The sequence below is a fragment of the Manis javanica genome, chromosome 2, assembly GCF_040802235.1.
Source record: "Manis javanica isolate MJ-LG chromosome 2, MJ_LKY, whole genome shotgun sequence".
Lineage (NCBI taxonomy): Eukaryota > Metazoa > Chordata > Mammalia > Pholidota > Manidae > Manis > Manis javanica.
Window position 1 is genome coordinate 183,449,281 of NC_133157.1, and position 18,179 is coordinate 183,467,459.

At 41.1% G+C, this 18,179-nt stretch overlaps 1 protein-coding gene across 3 annotated transcripts in view; it reads right to left on the bottom strand.

Annotated features, from left to right (window-relative positions):
- The window catches only part of STK3 (serine/threonine kinase 3), a 362,105-nt gene extending 350,389 nt beyond the window's left edge, over positions 1 to 11,716 (bottom strand). For all 3 annotated transcript variants that reach the window (XM_036995747.2, XM_036995746.2, XM_073229876.1), the window contains exon 1: positions 11,487 to 11,716. In XM_036995747.2, the coding sequence (XP_036851642.1) occupies positions 11,487 to 11,512 (26 nt within the window). In that variant the 5' untranslated portion in view covers positions 11,513 to 11,716. The remainder of the gene's footprint in view (positions 1 to 11,486) is intronic.
- Positions 11,717 to 18,179: the final 6,463 nt, after the last annotated feature.

Genomic DNA, 18,179 nt, shown 5'->3' on the forward strand with positions numbered 1-18,179 from the left:
AATGCTTTTACAACATCTAAGGAAATGATAATGTGGTTTCTGTACTTCTTTTTGTTGATGTGGTGGATTATGTTGATGGATTTTGGAATGTTGTACCATCCTTGCATCCCTGAGATGAATCCCACTTGATCATTGTGTATGATCCTCTTGATGTATTTTTGAATTCGGTTTGCTAATTTAATTTGGTTGAGTATTTTTGCATCTATGTTCATCAGGGATATTGGTCTATAATTTTCTTTTTTGGTAGCGTCTTTGTCTGGTTTTGGTATTAGAGTGATACTAGCCTCATAGAATGAGTTTGGAAGTATTCCCTCCTCTTCTACTTTTTGGAAAACTTTAAGGAGAATGGATATTATGTCTTCTCTATATATCTGATAAAATTCAGCCGTGAATCCATCTGGACCAGGGGTTTTGTTCTTGGGTAGTTTTTTGATTACCAATTCAATTTCTTTGCTAGTAATTGGTCTGTTTGGATTTTCTGTTTCTTCCTTGGTCAGTCTTGAAAGGTTGTATTTTTCTAGGAAGTTGTCCATTTCTTCTACGTTTTCCAGCTTGTTAGCATATAGATTTTCATAGTACCCTCAAATAATTTTTTGTATTTCTGTGGGGTCCATCATGATTTTTCCTTTCTCGTTTCTGATTCTGTTGATGCGTGTAGATTCTCTTCTCCTCTTAATAAGTCTAGCTAGCAGCTTAGCTATTTTGTTTATTTTCTCAAAGAACCAGCTCTTGGCTTCACTGATTTTTCCTATTGCTTTATTCTTCACAATTTTATTTATTTCTTCTCTGATCTTTATTATGTCTCTCCTCCTGCTGACTTCGGGCCTCATTTGTACTTCTTTCTCCAGTTTCAAAAATTGTGACTTTAGACTATTCATTTGGGATTGTTCTTCCTTCTTTAAACAGGCCTGGATTGCTATATACTTTCCTCTTAGACCTGCCTTTGCTGTGTCCCACAGAAGTTGGGGCTTTGTGCTGTTGTTGTCATTTGTCTCCATATATTGCTTGATCTGTTTTAATTCGGCCATTGATCCATTGATTATTTAGAAGCATGTTAAGCCTCCATGTGTTTGTGAGCCTTTTTGTTTTCTTTGTACAATTTATTTCTAGTTTTATGCCTTTAAGGTCGGGAAAGTTAGTTGGTAGAATTTCAATCTTTTCGAATTTACTGAGGTTCTTTTTGTGGCCTAGTATGTGGTCTATTCTGGAAAAAGTTTCATGGGCACTTGAGAAGAATGTGTATATACTGCTGCTTTTGGGTGTAGAGTTCTGTAGATGTCTATTAGGGCCATCTGTTCTAGTGTGTTGTTCAGTGCCTCTGTGTCCTTACTTATTTTCTGTCTGGTGGATCTGTCCTTTGGAGTGGGTGGTGTGTTGAAGTCTCCTAGAATGAATGCATTGCATTCTATTTCCTCCTTTAATTCTGTTAGTATTTGTTTCACATAGGTCAGTGCTCCTGTATTGGGTGCATATGTATTTATAATGGTTATACCCTCTTGTTGGACTGACCCCTTTATCATTATTTAATGTCCTTCTTTATCTCTTGTAATTTTCTTTGTTTTCAAGTCTATTTTGTCTGATACAAGTACTGCAACACCTGTTTTTTTCACCCTATTGTTTGCATGAAAGATCTTTTTCCATCCCTTGACTTTTAGTCTGTGTATGTCTTTGGGTTTGAGGTGAGTCTCTTGTAAGCAGCATGTAGATGGGTCTTGCTTTTTTATCCGTTCTATTACACTGTATCTTTTGATTGGTGAATTCAGTCCATTTACATTTAGGGTGATTATTGAAAGATAGTACTTATTGCCATTGCAGGCTTTAGATTCGTGGTTACCAAAGGTTCAAGGGTAACTTGTTTACTATCTTGCCGTCTAACTTAACTTGCTTATTGAGCTATTATAAACAAAGTCTGATGATTCTTTATTTCTCTCCCTTCATATTCCTCCTCCTCCATTCTTTATATGTTAGGTGTTTTATTCTGTACTCTTTTGTGTTTCCTTTGACTGCTTTTGTGAGTAGTTGATTTTATTTTTTGCCTTTAGTTAGTATTTGGTTGGTCTACTTTCTTTGGTTGTGATTTTATTTTATCTGGTGACATCTATTTAGGCTTAGGAGTACTTCCATCTAGAGCAGTCCCTTTAAAATATCCTGTGGAGGTGGTTTGTGGGAGGCAAATCCCCTCAACTTTTGTTTGTCTGGGAATTGTTTTATCCCTCCTTCATATTTAAATGATAATTATGCTGGATATAGTATTCTTCATTCAAGGCCTTTCTGTTTCATTACATTACATAAATCATGCCATTCTCTTCCGGCCTATAATGTTTCTGTTGAGAAGTCTGATGATAGCCTGATAGGTTTTCCTTTGTAGGTGACCTTTTTTCTCTCTCTGGCTGCCTTTAATACTCTGTCCTTGTCTTTGACCTTTGCCATTTTAATTATTTTATGTCTTGGTGTTGTCCTCCTTGGGTCCCTTGTGTTGGGTGTTCTGTGGGACTCCATGTTCTGAGAGACTATTTCCTACCCCAGTTTGGGGAAGTTTTCAGCAATTATTTCTTCAAAGACACTTCTTTTCCTTTTTCTCTCTCTTCTTTCTCTGGTACTCCTATAATGCGAATATTGTTCTGTTTGAATCGGTCACACGGTTCTCTTAATATTCTTTCATTCCTGGAGATCCTTTTATCTCTCTCTGCCTTAGCTTCTCTGTATTCCTGTTCTCTGATTTCTATTCCATTAATGGCCTCTTGCACCTTATCCAATCTGCTTTTAAGTCCTTCCAGAGATTATTTTATTTCTGTATTCTCTCTCCTAACTTGACCGTTTAGCTCTTGCATATTCCTCTGCAGGTCCATCATCATGGTTATGACCTTTATTTTGAATTCTTTTTCAGGGAGATTGGTTAAATCTATCTCCCCAGGCCCTCTCTCAGGGATTGTCTGGTTAATTCTGGACTGGACCAAGTTCTTCTGCCTTTTCATGGTGGTAGAGGTAGCTGTAAGCAGGCAGCACGTGTGTCAGCTGGGAGAACAAAGTTCTTTCCTGTTTGCTGGTCGCTTTGCCCTTCTCCGCTGCTGTGTCAGTTAGCAGCACTCCTGGAGCTGCCTCGGGATTAATCCCCTAAACTGCCATGGGTGGGGTCGCCATCAGGGTAGTGCAGAGCCCTGCAGGGAGTGGCAGGCACACTGGGTGTACTCTCCTGTGAGAGAGGCACCCCTTCACGCCTTGGCCTGTTTCTTCTCCCTGCGCCGGGCAGGTGCAGACACTGGTAGCAGCCTTTGGGTCTGGCCCGGGCGGCTGCATGCCAGGAGATTTTGGGCGGCTGCTGGGGGCGCAGCCACTTCCAGGTTGCTCTGCTGCTGCCACGGGCACACGCAGCCACTCCCTGGCCGCTGGGCCGCTGCCAAGGGCATGCACGGCTGCTCTGGGGCCACTTGGCCACCGCCGCTGCAGGCTCGCACGGCCACTTCCAGGCCATTCCGCTGCTGCTGCTGGCTCACACAGCTGCTCCTGTGCCATTCTGCCGCTGCTGCCGCCAGCTCACACAACAGCTCCCAGGCCACTCCGCCACCGCCTTAGACGCTTGCAGCTGCTCCCTGACGCAGGGGTCGCGAGGCCACTCTCCGGCTACTGGGCCACTGTGTCAGGGGCCACGCCAGCCAGGGGAACGACTGGCAGGCTGCTTATCGCTGTGCGGGACTTTCGAGCTGCACTGCCGCCCAGGGGGTTAGGGCGCCTGGAGTTTCCCGGGATTCCCAGCTGCTGGGCTGAGTGTGCCATGACGATTCCATCCAGCTGTGAGGTCCCTGTCCCTTTAAGACTTTCAAAAAGCACTTGCTTTTCTTTTGTCCCAGGGGAGCCGGTTGCGGGGACGTGCTCACAGATTTTGCTCTTCCGTTTCTCTAATATCCAGCACACTGTGCACTGTGTGTCTGCGCTCCAGACGCAGATTACTAGAGCTGGCTGTTTAGCAGTCCTGGGCTTTCACTCCCTCCCTGCTCTGACTCCTTTCCTTCCACTGGGGAGCTGGGGTTGTGGGAGCACTCGGGTCCCACCAGGCCACGGCTTGTATCTTACCCCCTTCGTGAGATGCTGAGTTCTCACAGATGTAGATGTAGCCTGGCTGTTTTACTGTATCCACTGTTCTCTCTTTTAGGAATAGTTGTATTTGTTGTATTTTCAAAAATATATATGGTCTTGAGAGGAGATTTCTGCTGCCCTACTCATGCCACCATCTTGGCTCCTCTTCTACACTCTCATCATCAGTTTTTTGGGTTTTTTTTGAGAGCCACTTAGATATGATAGCCTGAAATGACAGGACCTCTAGCTCAACACAGGCTTCTCTGGAATTAGAAAAACTGAATTCTAAGCCCTCTTTCCCCTTTACAATCCCAACAGGAAGTGCTTGATTTAAACCTTTCATTCTTAAAACTTTACTGATACACATTTCTGAAATGAACACTTAGATTACTTCAGAAAAACAGACTTCAAAATGTAGTATGTTTACTTTTCCTTCACATTTCTAACAAGTTCTTCAGTACTAGTATATGCTATATTTCAGCCCTTTAAAAAACAATGGATAAATTAATCATTGCCTAGAATTGACTAAAGAATTTATCTCCTGTCTTAAAGTGCAACTAGGTTTGCTCACCAGGAACTGCTCCTGATTTTATGGTAACACTCCTACACCATAGGAAGGAAGCACCAATTGATTGTTCCCAGCTACAGGGCCTAAATCAATTCTAATGGAGTTGGTGCTTCCCCAAATTAACCAAGAAAAGCTAAGGGAGGATAGATACACTTTAGGGACCAAGTCCTTAATGCAGAGATGTTCCTGTTTGTTCTATTCTTTTCTTTCCCCTTGGACCACTTAGAACACCTCCTCCACTCACCTGCCTCTAAAGTTGGGAGTTTTCCTCAGGACCCCCTCCCTAAGGGGTTGTTGCCCTTGCATTTTAAGAGTTCTTAGAGTTCATATTCTCCAAGACAACTCTAGCTTCCCACTTGGTGAATCAAGAATTTTACTTTCAAACATTCAAAGGACATGTGAATTTGGAATACGGACATGAGATGAAGTCCACACCTCTTATTGCAATGTCTTCACGATTCTCCTGACACCCTACTATCTAATTATCTGAGTTGCAGCTTTGTCCCACCTAACTCAATTCCTGAGACCTGATAGTTCCCTGCTGTCTATCTCCCTTCTAAACTTCTGGCCTAAGGTCAGGGTTACTGATGTTACAGGCTGATGTGTGCTGAGCAACATATGAATACTTTGGCCTTTCTATATCCTCATCCCTTTGCCTTTGCTTTTCTTTTTCTTTTTTTTTTTTTTATTGAGGTATCACTGATATACAGTCTTATACTGGTTTCAAATATATAACACAGTGGTTTAACAGTTACATTATTAAATCCTCACCCCCACTAATGCAGTTATTATCTGTCAACACAAGATGTTACAGAATCATTGACTATATTCTTCATGCCATACTACCATCCCCATGACCAACTTATATTATGATTGAGAATTTTTGTGCTCCATTGTCCCCCTCACCCTCTCCACCTCAATCCCTCCCCCATGGTAACCACTAGTCACTTATCAGTGTCTATAAGCCTACTGGTATTTTGTTCATTCCATTTTGCTTTGTTTTCATATTCCACAAATAAGTGAAATCACATGGCATTTATTTTTCTCCACCTGGCTTATTTCACTGAGCATAATACCCTCTAGATCCATATTTGTTGTTACAGATGGCAGGATTTCTTTTTTTTGATGGCCAAATAATATTCCAGTGTGTATATGTACCATATCTTCTTTATCCATTCAACTACTGATGGACACATCATGGCTACTGTAAAAAATGTGGCAATAAACTTGGAGGTGCAGATGCATCCTTTGCTTTTTTCAAATTCTTTAATAGCAACATTTTCTCTTAAGAAATGACTGTTTTCTAACCTTTGCTTTTCATTTGTGTGAATGTACTTTGTAACCCTAGTATTTTGATATCAATCTTTAACTTTACTTCCTCCAAGTTACCTTCCACACTATAAAAAAAATTGCCACCGATCCAACTACAGCTTAAATCATACTCATCTGTCTTCAAAGTAAGTTTTAGTAGCTTACTCTCATTATCCTTCCCATGTTTCCACTGTTCCACACCAAGTTTTCTTCCAACAACACCTTAATCACTGAATTTTAAGTTTTAACTATTAATCCTATAATCTGAGGAACAAAGCCTGTCTGGTAAAGCATCTCTCTCTAGCAACGATATTCTATCCTCTCTTTGACAAGTACTGTATGTAACTACCTACCCTCAGCAAATAGTTTTCATGCTGCCCACCTATCAGAGACCCATCTTCCCTTCTGTGAATGTTCTGCTTGGTAAAGAGTCCATGGTTTGTTTATTTCCCTTTCTCCTTATCAAAACTGACCTATTCTGTGATCATTTTTCTCTCATCTAGCAGTCCCCCTACAAAATATCTAAAAACTCCACCTATCAAAATACTAATGATTAATAACCACTTAATGGCTCTCCCTTTCCAGACTTCCTTTTAACAAAACTTCTTAAGATCTCTGTGGCAGACCTTTTAAGAAATCTGGGTAATCTAAAAATCTAAAATCTGTGATACCTCAAGTCGTGTGTCCACATCTATTGCCTATGTTTAACACAGGTCTTGTTGGGGATACCAAATCAATAATGTGACATTAAGAGGGACCTTACAGATCATCTAGTCATGATTCTCAAATCTAGCTGCACATTGGAATCTCCAACTCACAGAGGAGAGCAATACCCAAAGAAGCAAACTTCAACGTCAATAACAAAAGCTGGGCCTTCTACCCAGACCTTATGCTATGTCAGATTATATATGAACAATATGCTAAAAGTATAAAGACATGTACAGGAATGACATATACCCAATTAAGGACAGTGATAACCCTTAGGGGGAAGAGAAGGAAATGAAACTGAGAAGAGATACACTTAGGGGACTTCAACTGCATGGGTAATATTTTATTTCTAACACTGGGTAGTGATACAAAGTATTTATTAAATTAGTCCCATTATTTTGGATGTCTAATAAAATTTTATAATTAAAAAAAGAACAACATGGTACACAAAAGTAAACTCAAAATGGATCAAAGACCTGAATGTAAGTCATGAAACCATAAAACTCTTAGAAAAAAATATAGGCAAAAATCTCTTGGACATAAGCATGAGCAACTTCTTCATGAACCTATCTTCCTGGGCAAGGGAAACAAAAGCAAAAATGAACAAGTGGGACTATATCAAATTAAAAGCCTTCTGTACAGCAAAGGTTACCATCAGTAGAACAAAAACACATCCTACAGTATGGGAGAATATTTTAATAAATGACAGATCTGATAAAGAGTTGACATCCAAAATACATGAAGAGCTCACACACCTCAACAAACAAAAAACAAATAATCCAATTAAAAAATGGGGACAGGATCTGAACAGACACTTCTCCAAAGAAGAAATTCACATGGCCAACAGACACATGAAAAGATGCTCCATATCGCTAATCATCAGGGAAATGCAAATTAAAACTACAATGAGATATTACCTCACACCAGTTAGGATGGCCAACATCGAAAAGACAAACAACAACAAATGTTGGCAAGGATGTGGAGAAAGGGGAACCCTCCTACACTGCTGGTGTGAATGTAAACTAGTTCAACGATTGTGGAAAGCAGTATGGAGGTTCCTCAAAAAACTCAAAATAGAAATACCATTTGACCCAGGAATTCCACTCCCTAGGAATTTCCCCTAAGAATGCAGCAGCCCAGTTTGAAAAAAACAGATGCACTCCTATGTTTATCACAGCACTATTTACAATAGCCAAGAAATGGAAACAACCTAAGTGTCCATCAGTAGATGAATGGATGGGACTATATCAAACTAAAATGGAATATTATTCAGCCATAAGAAGAAAACACAATGGAATATTATTCAGCCATAAGAAGAAAACAAATCCTACCATTTGCAACAACATGGATGGAGCTAGAGGGTATTATGCTCAGTGAAATAAGCCAGGCGGAGAAAGACAAGTATCATATGATTTCACTCATCTGTGGAGTAAAACAACAAAGAAAAAACTGAAGGAGCAAAACAGCAGCAGACTCACAGAACCCAAGAATGAACTAACAGCTACCAAAGGGAAAGGGACTGGGGAGGATGGGTGGGAAGGGAGGGATACGGGGGAAAACGGGGCATTACGATTAGCACACATAAGGAAGGGGGTGGGACATGGGGAAGGCAGTATATACAGAGAAGACAAGTAATGATTCTATAGCATCTTACTATGCTGATGGACAGGGACTGTAATGGGGTATGTGGGGGTAGGGACTTGATAATAGGGGGAGTCTAGTAACCATAATGTTCAAATAATTGTACATTAATGATATCAAAATAAAATTTAAAAAAAGAACAACATGAAAATGGCATATACTCAAGTTGATATCATATTAGGAATATAAATAAACATCTTAGGCTAGAAAGTACTCAAAAAAGATACTTTATGAAGCAGGCCCTGAAGCAAGGAAGAATAAAACTCAGATTACCAGCAAAAAATAACACACTTTTCTAAAGGAAAAGCAACAACAAAGGCAAAGTTGGGAGGACCCCCAGCCTATACTCTTAGAAAAGAACAATAGGGAAATTTCACAAGGACAGACTCATCTTGGAGAATAGTAACAAAAGGCTGACAGCAAGTGATGGGGGCCTTGGGTACTAGGTAGACCAGTGAGCCCCAATCCACAAAAAAAAGGAGTAGCATGACTGAAATTATGTTTTAGCAAAATAAATCAGGAGCCATGCACAGCATGAACGAAAGCAAACATCATTCTATGGACCATTAGGAGCTTCTATACAACAGCAAAAGGGGAAGAGGAGGAAAGCGCCTGGGAACCAGGTCTTGGTGCCCTGCCCCTACTCCAAACAGAGCCTTTCTGCTATTAAATTTTTTTAAAAGAACACTGGACTAAAGCACCCAGGTGGAAGGCACTGCTGTAAATAAGTATGAGAGTCATAAAGCCAAGGTATGGGTAGTAGTATTGGGGAAGAAAAAGAAGAGAAGAAAATGAATTCATATGGACTTTTTGATGAAAAACTTGATAGGATGGAGTGACAAACTAGATGGGCTAATGAATGAGTGGCTCTACATGAAAAAATCAGAAATACCAACTTGGAAGCAGCTGCTGGTTATACAGACTTTAAAGTCAGCAACATAAATGTGACCATGTAAAAATGTCTGAACCCTAAGGAAAAGCCTACTCAAGGCAGAAACGCACTGTGGCATCTTACAGGGATTAGGTAGAGAACAAGCAAGGACGACCAGAATATTGTACAAAGAATACAAAGAGATGACCACCGCATCATGGAATACTAAGGAAGCAACTGAGTTTCAAAACAGATGACAAGAGGGCGTACAGCCTTGGCAACCAATCAGAGTTCTCACACCTCCTCCACTTGACCAAGTTACTTAACCTAAGTTTCATTTAATAAGGAAAAATAAACTAACAACTAACATTACTGAACACATTATGGAGCACTCACTATGCTAAATGCTTTACACATGACCTCATTTAATCCTCACATTTTACAAATGAAGTAATTAAACTTAGAACTAAATAGCAAGTTGCAGAGCCAGAATTCCTATTTGTTAGGTCAACAAAATAAAAGAATGCACACCTAAAGTTTCTAGCAAACAATATACCATCAAAATGGAAGCTATATTTTATTATTAGTGTAATGATCAACAGGGACAACACAAAAACTCACTGTCAGGAATCCCTGTCAGTTTTCCATGTGGCAAACTCTCTTAGTGTCCTCACCTATAAAATTGGATAAATGCCTGTAATCCAACCCACTCAACAGAGTTGTTATGAGAATGAAATGAAATTATGAAATTGAAAATGCTATGAAAAACTTGTAAGTGATATTAAAATATATGGGATTAATGTCACATATCTTCCTCTCCAGGGATGCCTTTCTGCATCAACGTAAGTCTTTCTGAAGACACTAAAAACTAAGTCTGTTAAATGTGCAAGCACCACTTTGAAAAGTATAAATCACTATGCAATGGTGATATAATGCCACCCACACCTCCTAAACCCCTTCAGGTTCTCTAAGGCACCTGCAAGGGCAGTGGTTCTCTTATGACTATAAAAAACTGATAACTTAAGAGTACAGCCAATCAATAGAGCTTTTACTTGAATTCAGAGTTGCTCAAGCTGGCCTACGAGCACTCTCTCTCAGATACCACATTACTGTCCTTCCAAAACAGAAAAGGTAAAAATTGTTTCAATTTTCTTCAAGAGTAATACAACTGGGTGCCCAGGCAATATAGAATTCAAATACTTCACAAAATACCAGAAAGAATCTAGCAAGGATCTGATAGCAGGTCTATTTTGGAAACCCCTCTACAACCCCCCCTCCCTTTTTACACCTGAACAGATGGTTTCCAGGCCTCCATGCTCACATGTCTAGTTATCCAGTTCATTATAGCTCACAAAGGTCCTACCTTTTTAATTATTCCATATTCTTGAATATACCACCTTTCATCTAAAGATCTCTATGTATCAAAACCCAAGAACCCTTTAACCTTCTCAACAGCAGTATCTGGGACAGAGATCATTATCCTTATTTTGTAAATTAAAAATGAAAGACTAAGGTTAAACGTTTTTATCCACAAGGAGTTAGTGATGTTGATTCATTCTTGGGGAGAAAAATGCACATTATGAACTTATATCAATGGACAGTTTTGATTTAGTTTCCTAAGATCCTTTCAAGTATTAGTTACAACGTTATCAGTGTACTCTTACACTTCCCAAGTACCAAACATTAACAGTAAATACCCAGGCATCACTATTTTTACATGCTAGAAGAAAAAAAACTATGGGGGAAGGGGTTCTAATTTAAGATTCCTACTGTCTTGCATCCATAAATACTTAACTCGAGAGCGGAGTGGGAAGGAACACCTGTCAGGGAAGCGTATCCACAAGTTTTACAGACGGTGTAGCTATTAATATTTAATTCCTTACACTGTAAATAAACAACCGCCTTCTCAAAAAAAGGGGGGCAATATTATGAAAAACATTTGACAAGAAAGTCTACATGCTTGCAAGAAACCCAAAAATTTCCCAGTTTTACGTCTCCCAGGCTTCGTGAACTGGCCACGAGGGAGAAGTCTGCCCGCACCAGGAGTCCGGCCAAGGGAGCCTGGCGGTGCCCACCGGCTTTCCAGGCGCCAGGCCCCGCCGGCCGCGGGGAGGCGAGGCTCCAACTCCCCGCGGGGCCCTCGCCGGGCGCACAGACGCGACCGAGCCCTCGGGCCGGCCTCCCGACCCCAGGCACGCCAGCCTCGGGTCCCGCAGTCGGGGAGGGGGTCACGGCCCCGCCCGGCCTAGCAGCCCCCGACCCACGGTCGCCGGCGCCGCCGCCTCCTTCTCCCCCGCTCCCCGCGATCGTTACCTCTTGGGCGCCGGCGGCTGCTCCATGGCGGTTGGGGGCAGAAGGAGGGACCTGGGAGGCGGTGAAGGCCGGAGAGAGAAAAGGAGCAGAGCCCGGGGAACCACACAGGGAAACTCCAGGAACTCCGGACCAACTTTCCCGTAACTCCGCGGCGGATCCTCCTCCGGATCGAGAGCGCGGCTCCACCCGGCCTGCCCCGCCCCTCGGCCGCCGGCCGCAGTCCAGCGAGGGTGGGCGGAGCCGGGCACCGGGGAGCGTGGGCGGAGCCGGCCGCGGACCAGCGAGGGTGGGCGGAGCCGGGCTCTGGGCAGAGTGGGTGGTGTCGGGGGCGGAGGAAGGGCCGGCCGTAGTGCTGCGCGGATTAAAAAGGGGCTGAAAGTGCAAGTGGGTGAGGCCGTCAGGACCCAAAGTCTCTCTATGCTGGTCGGAGGCATGTTCCTCTGATGTGGCCCAGATCTGCAGCACTTCACTGGTCTTCATTGCTTTTGCCCCAATTCGATTTCTCTGAATTCCCAAGGATACATCCCAAACATCTCTTGTAACCTTTTGAAATATTACTAACTGCCGCGGCTTCTTTCTCTAGTTCTGTTTATAATTATTGGTTATATTTACCCCAGCCTTTCAACATTTCTAGCTATAGTACTAGGAACACTTCTGGAATTCTTGTTTGATGTTGACTGTGAGCAAGGTCCTCATTACATTTCCTAATAATTACATCTAATTCTGAAGAAAATACTGCAGTGAGCTCTTTCAGTGTGCCAAATTCAGTGCACTGTAGTCTTGCTGGCTGATCAGTTGGGTAAATAACCTGGAAAGCCTATCACAAATTATGGTGTATAAAAAAACCATTCAATAAAAGTTTGTTTCCTTCCCTCTTAACACCCTCTCCCCATTACCTGTTCCCAAGGCCTGCACTCCTTTGTAATTTGACCCTTCCTGCATTCATATAGTACCATTTAACTTTAAATTCCACATGTGGATATACTTCTTATGACCATATACATCTGCTATGTAATGAATTTGCTTGTTTTTGTTGGAAATTACCAAAATATAGAGTCATATAGAATCTTTTTTTTTTTGGAGATTAGAACAAAGAATGTGAAAAGAATGTTGAATAAAGGAACTTAATGAACATTAACCCAAGTTAAACTTGTCTACTAACAGTTTTTCCACTTTTAGCATTATTTCGTTTCACTGTGTAATAAACTTAAATGACCTGTTTTCAAACCATTTTATTTCTCCTTAAATTTGGTTATGTTAGATGTATTCAAAACATTCATTGTTGAAATCTAAAGCCAAATTCTGTAAACAAGAGAAATTATTACAAAATTTTAAACTCATTTGTATTTATTAAAGATCTACAGTCTACCAGTTCAGAAGTACCAGGACCACAAAAACTAAATCATTAAAATGTTAAAGCTAGGAAGAACTTTTAAAATTATTTCGTTCTATCCCTCACTCTCATCCTCACTTCCATCCCCTATTCCCATCTTCTTGTATTTCATCAAAAAAATGTCTTTCAGAGAAGCTCATTTCATTTTTTGTCTTAATTTAAAATGGGCTCAAATTGCTATATTTTAGAATGAATTCCAAATTATGTTACCAACTTAGTCTCCAGGAAGCCTTTCCCAGTCAGGCTACCAGAACCACCATCCCACCAACTCTGACATGTAAGTCATGGAAGAGATGGCTCTCTCACATATGCCCATAACACACTGTGCTGACTTTCCCATGATGCCTATGGTAGTGTATCGAACTTCTGTTTATTTGATGATCATCCCAACCCAACTGGGAGTTTGTTGAGAATTAGGCTATGTCTTTATTCTCTCTATTCCTTGCATAGAAAGGGCTTTGCACATAGCTTCCTTTTGCCCCTCCCCCTCTTAGCACCCCCATTCACTCTCCACACTTTTCTGTCTGTTCTCTGCCCTGGGGTCTGACCCTTATGGCTGAGGAGACCAGGTTCCCACCCCTCTGGCTTAAACTGAGTCTGGTGACAGGAAGACCAAGCAGGGGAGAAGTAGTGTTAAGGCTTTTTATTCCCCTGGTTCCACCACTATGAGGTCATCTAGGGCCCAATCCTCCTTCCTTCCCCGTGTCCTTTTGGGCCTATGGGTGGTGAATGCTCTGCTATTCCCTGTTCCCTAGTTTCCCCTGGATTTCAACCCTAACCCTCCTCAGTGACCCTAATTTCAGTGCATCTTCAAAAGGGTTTCCTACTGGAATCCTGACTGAGATACCCCTATGGAAAGTTTGTGGAAGGAGAAGGAATATTGGAAAATAAATCTCTGAGGTCTCCCCTCAGTTTGAAAAGGGAGAGAGCTAACAACTATTGACTCCAGTGGAGCCAGACAATGGCCTATATGATCTCTTTAGACCCTCAAAAATACCTTGTTAGGTGAAGAAAATGGGGAGTGAAGAGAGTTACCCTAGGACAAACAGAAAATCTGCATTCTAACCCAGGTCCTTCTAACTCCAAAGCCAAGCCTTTTCCCACTTTGTTACAGCAGTTAACAAATATTTACAGAGCCTTAACATATACAAGATGCTGTTCCAGGTTCTGGGGATTCATCAGTGAAGAAAACAGACAAAAAGACAAAAATTCCTGCCCCCATGAGGTTTACATTCTGGTTGGAAAAACATACGATGAATGAATATCTACTCAATAATGTTAGCTACTGAAACTGGTTAAGAAAGAAAAATGAAATGGGAAAGGGAAAAAAAGTAGAGGGGAAGGGAAGAAATTTGAACAGGTTGGGCAGGGAAGAAGGAAGATGGCTCCAGGACAAGAACAGTAGGTGCTAAGGCCCAGAGGCAAGTTTTCAGGGTGTGTTAGATGTTACAATAAACGGAATTGTTGTTCTTCTGAATTACTCAGGGGAAAAAAAAATACCTCAGGTGCCTGTTTTAACCTTTCTGTGGAAAGACAGTCTGAATATTCCGAGAAAGAAAGCATAGAAATCAACTTTCACCCTGCAAATAAGAGGGAGCCCAGCATTCACTGTAGAAAAATTTGAGATACAGGTAAGTGTCACTCAGCATCACTTAACTGTGAAAGCTGGGTAATCTGTTTCCACTTGCAACCATTCCAGTTAGGATATGGATTACGTATGTATTTTAATTACACTAACAATTTGCCAGAATTCTCAACTGAGTGTTCTGAGAGAAATATGAGGGAACTCCAATTTGGTTCCCAGTTCCTTTGAATAACAAAACTGGATTTGTTGCCACTGAATACATACACCATCATGTTTTATGGGTAGAAAAACACTAAAAAAAGTTTCTTGCTGCACTGGTTGCTTCTGTTTATTGAAGCTATAAGTTTGTATTAGTCTTTTTTCTCATTTATATATATATATTTGAGAAACAGTACTAATTAACAACTGTTAATCTTTTCTGCTATTACCAGGAATTTTGAGCTCTCTGAATATATTTGGTCAAATATATTACATAACATAACTTCTTACTTGGAGGGGAAATCGGAAGCATTTCCTTGCAAGAGGAAACTTTACAGAACATTTTCACTTGATCTGTTTCACTTTTCTAATGTAATTATGTAGTTAGCCTGGAATCAGCATGTTGCACTTGAATTCAACCACTATCCTCTTTTACCATAGTAGTCTTAAACTTTTATTATGCTCATCTGTTTCTCTGACCAAACTATAAGCCTTTGGGAAAAAGGGCGGTATCTTCTCATATATTTGTCATCTCAAAAGCCTAGCATATCAGTTAACTACAAGTAACATCTCAAATGATTTTTAAAACAGGAAGAAGGGCTGATTTATTTAGAGATTCAAGATGGCAGCATGAGAGGTGAGACAGAGAACTCCTAAATTCACAAATAGTATGAAAACATAGTTAATTAATACAACTAACCCTAAAACAGCAACAAGAAAGAAGGCTGAACCAGACTGCATACAGACCTCATGAACAGAGCAGACCTCATGAAACAGGGTAATGTACAAAAGCCTTAATCCAGAGGGACCCAAGCCCTTCCCCCACCCCAGCTCACCGGTGGGAGGAAAAGAAATGGAGCAGGGAGGGGGTGGAAGCCTGAGACTGCTGAACACACAGCCCTGGAGGTCTGCTTTGTGAGCAGAAACCTATATTATGTGGTGCTTTGAAGAGTGGGGAGCTCAGACAGGCAGAGTGCTTGGGAGACTGAGAGTCCGGCCGTTTGAGGAGGAGGGGATCCACATCTGCCTGCTCTGTGTCAGCAGAAAGGCAGGCAGTCTGAGAGGCTTCCTAGTAGCTAGAGGGCTGCTGAAGGGGCAGGGTTTGCACGGAGCTTGCTGCGCACTAGAGAGGAGAGCTGGATGAGGTTGTCTTGGTGCATTCTGCCCAGCTGGTTGGTAATTTTGAGGAGCTTCAGGCACCCCATCACCCTGGCTGCCTACTCAGCTCTGAAGCCCCCCACTGTGACACGCAGCCTGCTGCACCTTCCTCCTGGCCCACCAACACCAGTTCCCAAACCAGCAGTCACTGTGCTGGTGTCAGGCCAGCCGGAGGGAGGCCCCAACCACAACAGCTAGAGACGCCAAGCACACAGGCTTACAACTATGTGCTTGGCTCACTGGCTCTGACACTGGAGACAGGCACTGCAGACAAGAATCAGGAAACAGATCCTTCCTCCCACAAGGCACTAGCGCTGCTCCCCTACGAACCGCAACTTCACTCTAGGGCTGAGCAGCTCCAGAGACCAGAGCTTCTGGGCACTAACTGGCACCACACAGAAATATGAAACATCAAAAGAAAAGGGTTCAGGCCAAAATCTCACAAACCCCAGAAAAAAGGCCAAATGAAACTGAACTCACCAATCTTTGTGAAAGAGAGTTCAAAATAAAAATTATAAACATGCTTATGGAGGTACAGAAAAATATTCAAGAACACAGGAATGAATTTCAGTTGGAGATTCAATCATTAAGAAATTTCATATCTGAAATGAAACATATAATGGAGGGATTTTAAATCAGATTAGATATAGTAGAAGAGATGGTAAATGGAATAGAAATTAGAGAAAAGGAATACAAAGAAGCTGAGACACAGAGAAAAAAAAGGATCTCTAAGAATGAAAGAATATTGAGAGAACTGTGTGACCAATGCAAATGGAACAATATTCAAACTATAGGAGAACCAGAAGAAGAGAGAGAAAAAGGGATAGAAAGTGTCATTGAGGAGGTAATTACCGAAAACTTCCCCAATCTGGGGTAGGAGATAATCTCTCAAGCCATGGAGGTGCACAGATCTCCCAACGCAAGGGACTCAAAGAAGACAAAATCAATACATATAATAATTAAAATGACAAAGATCAAGGATAAAGACAGAGTTTTAAAAGCAGCTAGAGAGAGGGAAAAGATCACATACAGAGGAAAACCCATCAGTCTATCATCAGACGTCTCAACAGAAACCTTATAGGCCAGAAGAGAGTGGCATGATATATTTAATGCAATGAAGCAGAGAAGGAAATATATTGCAATACAGGCCTACCTCAGGAAAGAAGAACAATCCCAAATGAACACTCTAAACTCACAATTAATGAAAATAGAAAAGGAAACACAAATGAGGCCCAAAGTCAGTAGAAGGAGGGACATAACAAAGATTAAAGCAGAAATAAATAAAATTGACAACAATAAAACAGTAGAAAGAATCAATGAAAGCAGAAGCTGGTTTTTTGAGAAAATAAACAAAATAGACAAACCCCTATCCAGACTTATCAAGAAAAAAAGAGCGTCTAAGCACATAAACAGAATCAGAACTAAGAAAGGAAAAATCACTACCGACACCACGGAAATACAAAGAATTATGAGAGAATACTATGAAAAAATTATATGCTAACAAACTGGATAACCTAGAAGAAATAGACAACTTCCTAGAAAAATAAAACCTTCCAAGGCTGACAGAGTAAGAAACAGAAAATCTGAATAGACCAATTACAAGCAAAGAAATTGAATTGGTAATCAAAAAACTACCTAAGAACAAAACTCGTGGACAAGATGGTTTCACTGCTGAATTTTATCAAACATTTAGTGAAGACCTAATACCCATCCTCCTTAGAGTTTTCCAAAAAGTAGAAGAGGAGGGAACACTCCCAAACTCATTCTACGAGGCCAACATCACTGTAATACCAAAACCAGGCAAAGACATCACAAAAAAAGAAAATTATAGACCAATATCCATGATGAATATAGATGCAGAAATACTCAACAAAATATTAGCAAACTGAATTCAAAAATAGATAAAAAAGATCATCCATCATGACCAACTGGCATTCATTCCAGGGATGCAAGGATGGTACAGCATTCGAAAATCCATCAACATCATCCACCACATGAACAAAAAGAAGGACAAAAACTACATGATCATTCTCCATAGATGCTGAAAAAGCATGTGACAAAATTCAACATCCATTCATTATAAAAACTCTCAACAAAATGGGTATAGAGGGCAAGTACCTCAACATAATAAAGGCCATATATGACAAACCCACAGCCAACATTATACTTAACAGCAAGAAGCTGAAAGCTCTGTGCTTAAGATTGGGAACAAGACAAGGATGCACACTCTCCCCACTTTTATTCAACATAGTTCTGGAGGTCCTAGCCATAGCAATCAGACAACACAAAGAAATAAAAGGCATCCAGATTGGCAAGGAAGAAGTCAAACTGTCATTATTTGCAGATGACATGATATTGT